At 41.3% G+C, this 14,390-nt stretch overlaps 1 protein-coding gene across 1 annotated transcript in view; it reads left to right on the top strand.

Annotated features, from left to right (window-relative positions):
• ube4b (ubiquitination factor E4B, UFD2 homolog (S. cerevisiae)) overlaps positions 1–14,390 on the top strand; it is a 60,690-nt gene that overhangs the window by 28,154 nt on the left and 18,146 nt on the right. Inside the window, 9 exon segments of the mRNA XM_034173271.1 lie at positions 1,241–1,379; positions 6,050–6,149; positions 6,330–6,457; positions 6,736–6,834; positions 7,058–7,293; positions 12,012–12,138; positions 12,247–12,391; positions 12,553–12,687; positions 12,803–12,994. Coding sequence (XP_034029162.1) covers positions 1,241–1,379; positions 6,050–6,149; positions 6,330–6,457; positions 6,736–6,834; positions 7,058–7,293; positions 12,012–12,138; positions 12,247–12,391; positions 12,553–12,687; positions 12,803–12,994 — 1,301 coding nt within the window.

Here is a 14,390-nt window from a genome sequence, read left to right as displayed (position 1 = left end):
AGTAAAAATCGAGTAAACTAGTGCTGGTTGGTGGACACTTATCGCTGCCATTTTAGGAAATTGAAAGGTGCGTTTACACATAGGCAAGATGCATTACACGTCATATTTGTGTCATTCTTGGCACATTCCTGGCATTTTTAACGTGACTTAACGCATCTGAATAGGTTTGTCAGTAGTGTGTGTTGGTGCATGATAGTCGTGATTTTCGTGGAGCATGTTTTTGGCTGTCAAAAAAATCTTCCACGAATGTCACGCACCACCCTCATTTCGCCTCATGTCGTGGAGGTCACAACTGAGCGTGTTGATCCCTCTTGATTAGTGGTGATCCTTATTAGAGCATGACAGCATTCTTCTCTGAACCCTGCACTGCATTCAGTTTCATTGCTGCAGTATGTTGAAGGAGTACAGTGATGCCAATGCGGCTAAAAGTTTTGTTCCAGTGCTCCTCAGCACATTCTTGCAGGTGTTCCACCTGCTGCATGTGCCCGATGTTTGGGAAAACGAGCAAGACCAGAGCCGCATGGAGCCACACATCTGGCTCTCCGTCTCCTCCTCCTCTCTGTGCCACTCCATGGCACAGAGCCCAACTAAGCATGCAATCACAGTTCTTCTGGTGTAGATTTTGAGGAACAAACTGGAGCAATCTGAATTGTTCAGCAACTGACGGTTGGATGAATATGTGTGTGTGTGCATGCGTGGAGACAATTCACCTCATTTACAACATGACAGAACTTAACGATGCGCTGTTACGTGCGATAGCGCACAACAACGCGGAACATTATTCTTGACCGTGTGTAATGGTTCCTGATAATTCTCCAGCAACACGTGGCATTAATCGTAACGTGTGGTAAATGGTTGCAACAGTTCCTGAGGATACTTGATGTCTCTGCCTCAAATCATCACATTCGTGATCAGTGGCCAAGAATGTATACTTCGTGGCATTTGTGACGTGCCGTTGTTATGTGTAAACGCAGCATTAATCTGTTTCTTCCAAGTAAAGGGACTATTTTGCTTGAACACATGCCTCTTGGCATATATATATGTGTCTGTGTGTGTGTATGTATATATATATATTTGATTGATAGGCACATGACCTTGAATGGCACCATTTAATATCCCAAGTTTATTTTAGTATTACAGTGATTCTTCGCTGTAAAGATGCTCACAGACTTCTCTGGTTGATGGGTTAATTTATTTCTCTGTTAAAAATTTGGATTTTTGTTTTTATTTACCCGGACAGATGAAGACCCCACCAAGTTCTCAGAACCCAAGTTCCCCACAGAATGTTTCTTCTTGACACTGCACACCCACCATTTGTCTATCCTGCCAGGCTGCAGGCGCTACATCCGCAGATTACGGGCCATTCGTGAACTTAACAGGTACATGAATATTAGTATTGGTATCTGAGTTTGAAATTTGTAAAGAAATGTGTGGAACACAGAAAATAAATCAGACTACTACTGCATGTAGTGTGGGATGTTTCTCTGGGCTTGATCCAGTGTGCAGGTGCCTTAGTGTTGAGGACCTCAGTGGCTAGAGAAGACCAAGATACTACTCAGCTGCAGCAGATAGATGGTTACTTTTGAGAAGAGGGGATGAACCGGTTGTCTGCCTGCGTGGTTACTGTCCAGTATCCAGGGCGGTTCTGTGGTGTCATAAATGCAGCAATGCAAAGTGTCATCTTTAAATCATTACGAAATGTGTCCTTTTTTTGGCCTTTTTGAGATTGTTTTTTTTTTTTTTTTTTTTTTATATATATCTTTACTGCTTACATTATTGATGCCTCAGCAAGCATTTGAGCTGTCTGCCATTAGGGGTAACTGTATGTCACTCAGTAAAGTGGGTGTCTCCTCACTGAAGGTTTGTTAGGTTAATACCTGATTGGTACTGAGCAAGATTCTAGAACCCTGAAGCACACTGCTGAACGTTGGGCAACATTAACCCCAGATGAGGACCAGGGATCCCTGCAGCTTTTCCTGCCTCCAGCTGTTTCACCCATTATATAATCTCATGGTTTATATTTGTCTGGTTTGAGGATCAGCCAAAACATCATGGTAGGAGATTTAGCTTTATACAGTTGTTCAAATCAACCAACCCTGTAAAGTCGTCACTCAGGATAACATTACTTGTCATAACTGCAGTGGTACCAAGCTTTGGTTTTGTCTGTGAGCAGATTGGCAGTAACTAAGCAGTGAGACAGCATTAATTACCCTACAGTCAAATTATCTACGAGCAACAAGGGCATATGGACAACTTAGCATTCATTTTTAATCAACGTGGTCATTTTGCACAGCAAGAGACAACAGTCGCTGTGCCGCCAGATAGGCAGGGCCAAAATAGACCTGGGGCCTCATGTACAAAGCGTGCTTACGCACAAAAACCTGGCATACGTCTGTCTCAGCGCCAGCGTTCAGATTTATCAAAGTTAAATGAGCCTGGAAATGTGCAGTGCATCACGCAAAAGTCCTGGCTGGCTGCATTTGCGCATCACATAGGATGTGAACATGTGTGCGGTCACTAGCTTCAGTTACATGGAAACCGGCTCTCGCTGCAAATGGCGCTTTAATATTGTAATAAGATGTATCTGGATGACTTTTGGATGATTACGTTCCACACAGCTGACATGGTTCAGCTCATGGTTGACGGACACACTCCTGACCGATTGGCCAGCTCATGCTGAAATGCCCCTGTTTCCAGGAAGCACAGCATGGTCAGCACCTGTGTGGGCACAGACAACTCCTGGCTTATCGCCGTACTGCACTCTGGGACGGCCGCAGTTCTGCGCACAACTCCAGTAATGTTGGCCTTGATAATCAAAATCGGTTTATGAGCCAATTATTGTCATTTGCAAGTAAATCCTCTCATTCCCTGAGTACACGTTCACGTCAGATTGCATCATTTGCAAGGTCCTCTGACGCTAACACAGCCACTGTTAATGCCATTTTGAGGCTGTTTTTTAGCACATTGCGCGATGGCAGCTGCTCAATCAATCAAACAACTTGATTAATCCCACAAGGGGCAATTAAGTACAACCCCAATTCCAATGAAACCTGCAACACGTTTCAAAAAAGCTGGGACAGTGGTATGTTTACCACTGTGTTACATCACCTTTCTTTCTAACAACACTCAACACTGAGGACACTAATTGTTGAAGCTTTGTAGGTAGAATTCTTTCCCATTCTTGATTGATGTACAACTTCAGTTGTTCAACAGTCCGGGGTCTCCATTGTTGTATTTTGTGCTTCATAATGCACCACACATTTTCAATGGGGCGACAGGTCTGGACTGCAGGCAGGCCAGTCTAGTACCTGCACTCTTTTACTATGAAGCCACGCTGTTGTAACACGTGCAGAATGTGGCTTGGCATTGTATTGCTGAAATAAGCAGGGACGTCCCTGAAAAAGACGTTGCTTGGATGGCAGTATGTGTTGCTCCAAAACCTGGATGTACATTTCAGCATTGATGGCGCCATCACAGATGTGTAAGTTGCCCATGCCATGGGCACTAACACACCCCCATACCATCACAGATGCTGGCTTTTGAACGGTAAGATCCTTTACACAATGTCGGTTTTTAATGCAGGGCTACCTGAGGGATCGAAGGTCACGGGCATTCAGTGTTGGTTTTTGGCCTTGCTGCTTTTGTGTAGAAAGTTCTCCCGATTCTCTGAATCTTCTGATTATATTATGGACTGTAGATGATGGAATCCCTAAATTCCTTGCAATTGAACGTTGAGAAACATTGTTCTTAAACTGTTGGGCTATTTTTTTCACGCAGTTGTTCACAAAGTGGTGATCCTCGCCCCATCTTTGCTTGTAAATGGCTGAGCCTTTTAGGGATGCTCCTTTTATACCAAGTCATGACACTCACTTGTTTACAATTAACCTGTTCACCTGTGGAATGTTCCAAACAGGTGTTTTTTGAGCATTCATCAACTTTCCCAGTCTTTTGTTGTCCCTGTCCCAACTTTTTTGAAATGTGTTGCAGGCATCAATTTCAAAATGGGCAAATATTTGCACAAAAACAATAAAGTTTATCAGTTTGAACATTAAATATATTGGCCTTGTGGTGTATTGAATATAGGCTGAAGAGTAAATCATTGTATTTTTTTATTTTATTTTTTACATTTCACATAACGTCCCAACTTCGCTGGAATTGGTGTTGTAGCATCTTGTCTGTAAATAGTGTATTTGTGTAATATATCCGAATGTAAACCAGCGTGGCCACATTGGGCATGTGCGCATTCAGATATGTTTATTATTATTGGTAAAGTAGTAAGTCCCTTCGGCTGCTCCCTTGTTTGCACTCGGGGTCGCCACAGCAAATCCAAGGTGGATCTGCATGTTGAATTGGCACAGGTTTTATGCCGTATGCCCTTCCTGACGCAACTCCACATTACATGGAGAAATGTGGCAGGGGTGGGATTTGAATCTGGAACCCTCTGCACTGAAACCAAGCACATTAACTACTTGGCCACCACCCCTGCCTATGTTTATTATTATTAAGGGTTTTTTTTTTTATTTTTGCTAGATGGTGAGCTGCAGAGCTTCTTTACAGTTGTGTAAGTTGTAAATGTCACACCGTCAGTGGAGGCACACCTCACCTTAACGTTGGTGTGTGTGTGCGCCATTCTGCTCCGTAACTCCCACAAACATTTTCCCAGTTTTGTGATTAATCTGTTTAACAGTGCACTGAATAAACTGTCCCTGCATGTTTCTACATAATTTCCAGTCATCTATAGTATTTCTTATGTTTATGTTGTCTGATGTGACGTCGTGGGGAATCTCTGCTCAAAGGGGCTATTTACATAAAATTGCATATTTTAAATGGGGTGTGGCCAGGGAGGAGTTTGGTTCCACGATCAGTGGGATGTACAAATGGAATGTGTGTGGATCCGTGCCTACGCACGGGAGGTGATGGTCTAGTGGTTAAGGTGTTGGGCTTGAGTCCAGAAGATCATGGGTTCAAATCCCCGCCTGACTGGAAAATCACTAAGGGCCCTTGGGCAAGGCCTTTAATCCCCTATTGCTCCCGGTTTGTAGTGAGCGCCTTGTATGGCAGCACCCTGACATCGGGGTGAATGTGAGGCATAATTGTAAAGCGCTTTGAGCATCTGATGCAGATGGAAAAGCGGTATATAAATGCAGTCCATTTATCATTTACGCACACTTTCATACATCTGAATATTGTTGTGCTTGCACCAGTTTCTGGGTTTTGGCGTACACCAGGTTTCAGTAGGAAATCCACACACGTCTTTGTACATGAGGCCGCAGATGTCTATTTTATGCAAATGCTGGGTGACACAACACAGTGACTACCAGTCTGAGTGAATAGGCAGCGTAACATCAGATGATTGTTCCCTCGACCAAAATAATCCAGCACATGTAGTGGTTAGCACTGATCATGCCTCACAGCAAGAAGGTTGTGTGATCGCTTCCCAGCTTTTCTGCATGGAGTTTGCATGTTCTCCCCGTGTCTGCGTGGGTTTCCTCCAGGCACTCTGGTTTCCTCCTACAATCAAAAACATGCTGTAGAACATCTACCAGGGACAACAGATGGAAATTATCCAAAGGCTGTAATTTGGCTTGTTTGGATCACTGTAAGGTGATGATATGAATTTGCACTGGCCCTTCACAAACAAAAATAAACTTTATGGCAGCTGTATTTCTGTATACATCTAGTATGTTTTTCATATATTTTGTAAAAGATTGCAATAAATAAACTCTTCTAAATCTCAAAAATGCTGTTTTTGTAACCAAGTAACACCTTTGAAATGATTTACAAGACATTTTACGGAGATGTTAACGTGCACGCCCCGGGAACGCCCATCAAGCCATAAAGTCAAACTGCTTGATGCCATCATTTGTAGCTAATGTGACTGTAGGGTTAGAGGCAGGTGCTGTAGGTCTGGGTTTGAACACTTCCTTCAGTTTATAACCACAAGTGAAGTTTACCCTCCAGCAGCACTTTTATCCACAGTGACTACAGTTGTGTGTGTGTGTGTGTGTGTGTGTGTGTGTGTGTGTGTGTGCATGTGTGTCCATGGCAGGACTGTAGAGGAATTAAAGAACAGTGAGAGCCAGTGGAAAGATTCTCCTCTGGCCAGTCGACATAGAGAGATGCTCAAACGATGCAAAACCCAGCTCAAGGTCAGTTCAGCATCCTTGTGAAAGTCTGTCCTTAATTACCCTGTAGATTCTGATTTTACCTACATGCACAGCTTCTTCATGTCTCAGTATTTGGATTATAGAGGAAAAAAAATACCCCAAACTGTTGTTTCAACTATGAATCCTGCAGAGTTCTGCATACTTTCCATGATGTTCTTTTAGAAACTGGTACGAGCCAAAGCTTGTGCTGATGTGGGACTTCTGGATGAGAACCTACTCCGCAGATGCCTGCAGTTCTATAGCATGGTTATTCAGCTCATTCTTCGCATGGTGGACCCTGCGTACCCCGAGTGAGTTGACAGACCACCATCCTCGTTTGTGGTCATGTGTGTATATAAGCTTTGCTTCTACCTACACCCTTTCGGTTGCATGGATTGACTGGCTGAGAAATCAGTTTTTTGTTTTTTGTTTTGTTTTGTTTTATTTTGTTGCAAGTTCTTTTCCTTGAACCAAATAAACTTGAACTTGAATGTTGACGTGTAAAGGGTAGAGATGGGAAGAAATATTTCTTTGTACTTGTGTTTTCAGTCCTGAGGCTTGTGTGTTTTGCTTTTCATTCCTCATGCAGCATTACTCTGCCACTGAACACTGAGATTCCTAAAAGCTTTGCTGCTTTGCCCGAATTCTACATTGAAGATGTGGCAGAGTTTCTACTTTTTGTTGTGCAGTAAGTTCATTGTTCAGTCTTGTTGATCTGACTACACGTAGCTCATAGCTTGACAAAGAATTTATTAATGTGACCCTGAAATGTAGTTGAAAGAAAAAACACATATCACAACACAACACATCAGTTGTGTCCATAAACCAGTTTGCATTCATATAGATGCCAAAACCAAGACTCACTTTTCAGTTAGCTTCATCCCTTCTCACTCCTTTTTCAATACTTTCAGGTATTCACCCCAAGTTTTATATGAGCCATGTGTCCAGGACATCGTCACCTTCTTGGTGGTGTTCATTTGCAGCCAAACATACATCAGGAATCCGTACCTTATCGCCAAGTTAGTCGAAGTGCTGTTTGTCACCAACCCTGCTGTGCAGCCACGTACTCAGCGATTCTCTGAAATGATGGAGAATCACCCGCTGTCAATCAAACAGCTGGTCCCTGCTCTAATGAAGTTCTACACTGGTGAGTTCCTCAGGGTGTATTGTATTACAGCCAGTGGGGTGTAGATTGTATGTAATTGGGAGGAAAATAGTCTTGAGTCAATAATTTTCTTTAAGTGAATGCACATAAAAAATAAGCTCTTCTGTTTATACAACCCCTGGCAAAAATTATGGAATCACCGGCCTCAGAGGATGTTCATTCAGTTGTTTAATTTTGTAGAAAAAAAAGCAGATCACAGACATGACACAAAACTAAAGTCATTTCAAATGGCAACTTTCTGGCTTTAAGAAACACTATAAGAAATCAGGAAAAAAAATTGTGGCAGTCAGTAACGGTTACTTTTTTAGACCAAGCAGAGGGAAAAAAATATGGAATCACTCAATTCTGAGGAAAAAATTATGGAATCATGAAAAACAAAAGAATGCTCCAACACATCACTAGTATTTTGTTGCACCACCCCTGGCTTTTATAACAGCTTACAGTCTCTGAGGCATGGACTTAATGAGTGACAAACAGTACTCTTCATCAATCTGGCTCCAACTTTCTCTGATTGCTGTTGCCAGATCAGCTTTGCAGGTTGGAGCCTTGTCATGGACCATTTTCTTCAACTTCCACCAAAGATTTTCAATTGGCTTAAGATCCGGACTATTTGCAGGCCATGACACTGACCCTATGTGTCTTTTTGCAAGGAATGTTTTCACAGTTTTTCCTCTATGGCAAGATGCATTATCATCTTGAGAAATGATTTCATCATCCCCAAACATCCTTTCAATTGATGGGATAAGAAAAGTGTCCAAAATATCAACGTAAACTTGTGCATTTATTGATGATGTAATGACAGCCATCTCTCCAGTGCCTTTACCTGACATGCAGCCCCATATCATCAATGACTGTGGAAATTTACATGTTCTCTTCAGGCAGTCATCTTTATAAATCTCAATGGAACGGCACCAAACAAAAATTCCAGCATCATCACCTTGCCCAATGCAGATTCGAGCTTCATCACTGAATATGACTTTCATCCAGTCATCCACAGTCCACGATTGCTTTTCGTTAGCCCATTGTAACCTTGTTTTTCTTTCTGTTTAGGTGTTAATGATGGCTTTCGTTTAGCTTTTCTGTATGTAAATCCCATTTCCTTTAGGCGGTTTCTTATAGTTCGGTCACAGACGTTGACTCCAGTTTCCTCCCATTCATTCCTCATTTGTTTTGTTGTGCATTTTTGATTTTTGAGACATATTGCTTTAAGTTTTCTGTCTTGACGCTTTGATGTCTTCCTTGGTCTAACAGTATGTTTGTCTTTAACAACCTTCCCATGTTGTTTGTATTTGGTCCAGAGTTTAGACACAGCTGACTGTGAACAACCAACATCTTTTGCAACATTGCGTGATGATTTACCCTCTTTTAAGAGTTTGATAATCCTCTCCTTTGTTTCAACTGACATCTCTCGTGTTGGAGCCATGATTCATGTCAGTCCACTTGGTGCAACAGCTCTCCAATCTGTGATCACTCCGTTTTAGATGCAGACTAACGAGCAGATCTGATTTGATGCAGGTGTTAGTTTTGGGGATGAAAATTTACAGGGTGATTCCATAATTTATTCCTCAGAATTGAGTGAGTCCATATTTTTTTCCCTCTGCTTGGTCTAAAAAAATAACCGTTACTGACTGCCACAATTTTTTTTACTGATTTCTTATAGTGTTTCTTATAGCCAAAAAGTTGCCATTTGAAATGACTTTAGTTTTGTGTAATGCCTGTGATCTGCTTTTTTTCTACAAAATTAAACAACTGAATGAACATCCTCCGAGGCCGGTGATTCCATAATTATTGCCAGGGGTTGTAGCTGACATGATCATTCTAATAGATTGGTTGATTGAGAGGAAATACAGTGCATCCAGAAAGTATTCACAGCGCTGCGCCTTCTCCACGTTATGTTACAGCCTTCTTCCAAAATGGATGAAATTCATTTTTTACTCAAAATTCTACACACAATACCCCATAATGACAATGTGAACAAAGTTTTTGTGAGTTTTTTTTTTTCAAATTTATCAATAATAATAATAATAAAAAACCTTAAAAATTACAGGTACATAAGTTTTCACAGCCTTTGCCACGAAGCTCAAAATTGAGCTCAGGTGCATCCTGTTTCCACTGATCGTTCTTGATGTTTCTACAGCTTAATTAGAGTCCACCTGGGGTAAATTTGGTTGACTGGACATGATTTGGAAAGGCACACACCTGTCTACATATAAGGTCCCACACTTGACAGTGCATGTCAGAGCACAAATCAAGCATGATGTCAAAGGAATTGTCTGTAGACTTCAGAGACTGGATTGTCTTGAGGCACAAATCTGGGGAAGGGCACAGAAATATTTCTGATGGTTTGAAGGTCTCAATGAGCCCAGTGGCCTCCATCATCTGTGAATGGAAAAAGTTTGGATCCACCAGGACTCTTCCTAGAGCTGGCCGCCCGTTTAAAGTGAGTGATCAGGGGAGAAGGGCCTTAGTCAGGGAGGTGACCAAGAACCCAATGATCACTCTGTCAGAGCTCCAGCAGTCCTCTGTGGAGAGAGGAGAACCATCCAGAAGGACAACCATCTCTGCAGCAATCCACCAATCAGGCCTGTATGGTAGAGTGGCCGGACGGAAGCCACTCCTTAGTAAAAGGCACATGGCAGCCCACCTGGAGTTTGAAAAAAGGCACCCGAAGGACTCTGAGACCAGGAGAAACAAAATTTGGTCACACTTTACTTGAAGGTATTGTCATAACTATTACATGGCACAGTCATGAATGTGTCATAAACATGATGTCAATGTCAAACATTTATTACTGCTGTCATTAAGTGTCATTCGTGTTTTATAATGACAAGTTGACATTTTTTGGGTTGTCTTGATTAACAACTTGACTTTAATCAGAGTGACATGACCAGAAGTTGTCTTTGGCCTGTTTGGTCTTTAGTTAAATGCCAATTTGTCAACTTGAACTCTTTGATGTGAATGCCAGGTGTCATGTTTGGAGGAAACCAGGCACCATCCCTACAGTGAAGCATGGTGGTGGCAGCATCATGCTGTGGGGGATGTTTTTCAACAGCAGGAACTGGGAGACTAGTCTGGATTGAGGGAAAGATGAAAGCAGCAATGTACAGAGAAATCCTGGATGAAAACCTGCTCCAGAGCGCTCTTGACCTCAGACTGGGGTGGCAGTTGATCTTTCAGCAGGATAATGACCCTAAGCACACAGCCAAGATATCAAAGGAGTGTCTTCAGGACAACTCTGTGAATGTCCTTGAGTGGCCCAGCCAGAGCCCAGACCTGAATCTGATTGAACATCTCTGGAGAGATCTGAAAATGGCTGTGCACCGACGTTCCCAGCTTGAGCGGTGCTGCAAAGAGGAATGGACCAAACTGCCCAAAGATAGGTGCAAAGAGATTGTGGCATCATATTCAAGAAGACTTGAGGCTGTAATTGCTGCCAAAGGTGCATCAACAAAGTATTGAGCGCTTCACTTTTCCCCATTTTATGTTACAGCCTTATTCTAAAATGGATGAAATTAATCATTTCCCCTCAAAATTCTACTCACAACACCCCATAACATTTTATTGTTTAACTTTTTGCAAATTTATTAAAAATAAAAACAAAACTAAGAAATCTCATGTACATAAAGTATTCACACACTTTGCTCAGTACTTTGTTGATGCACCTTTGGCAGCAATTACAGCCTCAAGTCTTCTTGAATATGATGCCACAATCTCTTTGCATCTCTTTGGCGGGACCACTCCTTCCACAAGGCGTGCTCACAGGCGAATGACGTCACTGACAGGCGTGGAAAAACTCGCGCATGAGGGTTCAAGCTTGTCTGACGTAAAAACATGAATCAAATCCATGTAGTTTAAAAAAAGTAAAATAAAAAGGACCGTTACTTTATTGACAGACCTCGTACTTTCCGGATGCACGGTATATACAGTGCATGTGTGTCTGTGTATTATTTATCAAGCAACAATGCCAAACTTTTCCCACCTTTAACAGTATAAGTATTGGGATTGTTTCATTTCATTTATCTGTAATGTGAACATATTTGGTGTTTGTATGGTGCTTCGGAGAAAAAAAAGAAAAGATTTGAAGATGGACCATTTGACTATGGGACATTGTGTTGGATGAATTATTTTCTTTATTTGCTTCATGAGTAAATCATTTCTGAGGGGGGAAAAAAACACCCATGCTTCTGTTCAGTCATAACTACAAAATGGTGTTTTTGTTTTTTCTTTTTTGTTTGAGATAATACACACATTTTCAGCTTTTATTCAGAATCTGAATAGAAGGAACTCATATAATTTATGCTTGGCAAAAATTTGTTTTTGGTTGTACTTTTTACCTGTATCTCCAACGGCAGAGCAGGTCTAGGAAGTGTTTGATTCCGTGTGTCCACCTGTCTGTCTGTGAGGTCGATGCGTTTGTGATATCTGGACAAAAACTTTGTGTGTTATGATAAAACTTAGTACACAAAGTCACCTCAGTAAGACCTTGGACAAGTGTGATGTTGGGCATGTTTCTATTATGTTTGTGAGCACCAGGGGGCAGATTCTTGAAAACTGTGTGTATGCTACATTTGGAAAAAGACTTCATGCCTGTGATTCACTTGAATCACAGGGATGGCAATACAGCCAGGTACAAGAATGTCTGCTGTAGTTGTTGACTCACTGTTACTAAATTTGGAACCATCTGTCTTCTTTTTTCCCAGATGTTGAGCATACTGGTGCCACCAGCGAGTTCTACGATAAGTTCACTATACGGTACCATATCAGCACGATTTTCAAAAGTCTCTGGCAGAACCTTGCACACCATGGTACCTTCCTGGAAGAGTTCAAGTCAGTTTGACATTCATGCAATTATCCAAATTGTAGTTTGAGTCCCTGATTTATATAGCTTCCAAAATACGCGACTTGTTTTCTTTTTTGTACATTTTCCCCAAATAGCTCTGGAAAGCAGTTTGTGCGCTATATCAACATGCTGATTAACGACACCACCTTCTTGTTAGACGAGAGCCTTGAGTCACTCAAGCGAATCCACGAAGTTCAAGAAGAAATGAAAAATAAGGAACAGTGGGATCAGCTGCCTCGGGTCAGTACATGGCCTGGTGTTGTTGGTCCAGTTGATTTTTGTTTAGTTTCCACAGTTCACCACAGTGTAGTTGGTGAACTGTGACTTTAACATGGTTGTGGTTCTTAGATATGGGTAGAATTTAATCAAATAACTGCATTCCTAATGTGGTGTTCCTGCAGGAGCAGCAGCAGAGCCGCCAGTCCCAGCTAACTCAGGATGAGCGTGTGTCTCGCTCCTATTTGGCCCTCGCCACAGAAACTGTTGAAATGTTCCATATTCTCACCAAGCAGGTCCAGAAGCCTTTCCTCAGGCCTGTAAGTGTTTCATCTGCATTTGACACATTTTAGGGTCCATTTGTGGCAGTGTGGTGTATTTCCACAGTACTGGACAAGCTGTTCGAAGTAGTCTTGTATTTTTCTTTTTTTACAGGAGCTTGGGCCTCGTCTAGCTGCCATGCTCAACTTTAATCTCCAGCAGCTTTGTGGGCCCAAGTGTCGAGACTTGAAAGTGGAAAATCCTGAAAAATATGGCTTTGAGCCCAAGAAGCTCCTCGACCAGCTGACTGACATCTACCTGCAGCTTGACTGCGCCCGCTTTGCTAAAGCAATTGCAGATGACCAGGTTAGCTTTGGTAGTAATTTGGGTGGAGAATCCAGCTTTTTCTCATCTCTCAACTCTGTTTCCACAGACATTTTTGGACAGATGTTGATTATTTTTCAGCCTATGTCCAAAAGTTTGGAACTGAGTTGGAATGGACCTGCAAAACTCCTGTCTAAAACCGGATGTGTGTGAATGAATTTCTAAAAATCAGTGGTGGGCACAGATAACCAAAAAATTAACTTCGATAACAGATAATCTGATAACTGAAAAGTTATCTTAGATAAAGCTAAAACGATAAACCGCCCAAAAATGTATCAGAAGTTACAGATAACCAATAAATTCCAGCATTGTCTCCGGTACACTTGCAACTACTAACAAGCTGATTTTGAGTTTTAACACCACGATCACTTTTGGAAGCATCAAAGCGCCAACAGACCCAAACAATGAGTCAGCACTTCTGTCTTTGAGCACCCTGCCCCCTGCTGGAAGCTCCAGTTTACTACATGGCTTCCAGCACAGAAGCAACTGAGAGGAGCCACACAGCTCAGCTCTACTCAATCACAACGCTGCCGTCAGGCCGAGGTCTTGGAAAATAAAGCAGTGCTGACTTATGGTTTGGTGTAAATAAAATGAATACTGATAGAATAACTCCATTAATGTCAGTTCTGTCATTTGTGCAAAGTTAAGATATAACATATATTTTTTAATGTTGAATAATGCACTAATTCTGAAGTTTTGTAACAGACAGATGGCATTCTGGGTAAAATGTGCCTCTGCTACACTGATTGGTTGATTCATTGAGTGTAAACCAACACATTGTGAGGTGTGTTGTGTGTTGGTGTTTACACATAAATGTGCTTTTGTAAAATATTCCATTTTTTATTTGTAAAAAAAAAAAGGCATTTTCAAAAAAAAAGCCAAGTTGATAACCACTTGATATAACTGCTGTCAAAATAAATAGAACACTGCCATGATCACTGTTGCCACAGTTACTTTGAAAAAGTAATCCAATTACTGATTACTCCTTGAAAAAGTAACTTAGTTACTTTACTGATTACTCAATTGGAAAAGTAACTAAGTTAGATTACTAGTTACTTTTTTAGTTACTTTCCCCAGCTGCCGACAACAACCCTCTGCCACCTCAAAATGACAATGATACCTGTTTTGCCAAAACTCACTTTATAGTCACCCTTTCTTGACTTCAATGAAAATAAATATTTGTTTTATAAAAAGTAAAATAAAGACCTCTTTCTTGACCTCATATTTAACTATTGACAGCACTGCAACAGTAAAACTTGCAGTTTCTAACCTACATTGTTTATAAATGTAACTATAAAATTCATTCTAACATTTAAATTATCTCTAAACATTTTACTTGTCAAAATTATTATTATATTAAGTAGTATTAGTAGTTTTA

This window comes from Thalassophryne amazonica, chromosome 6 (assembly GCF_902500255.1).
Source record: "Thalassophryne amazonica chromosome 6, fThaAma1.1, whole genome shotgun sequence".
NCBI classification, from domain to species: Eukaryota; Metazoa; Chordata; class Actinopteri; order Batrachoidiformes; family Batrachoididae; genus Thalassophryne; species Thalassophryne amazonica.
Note: the sequence above shows the minus strand (reverse complement) of the source record. Positions and strands in the feature narration are given on the sequence as shown.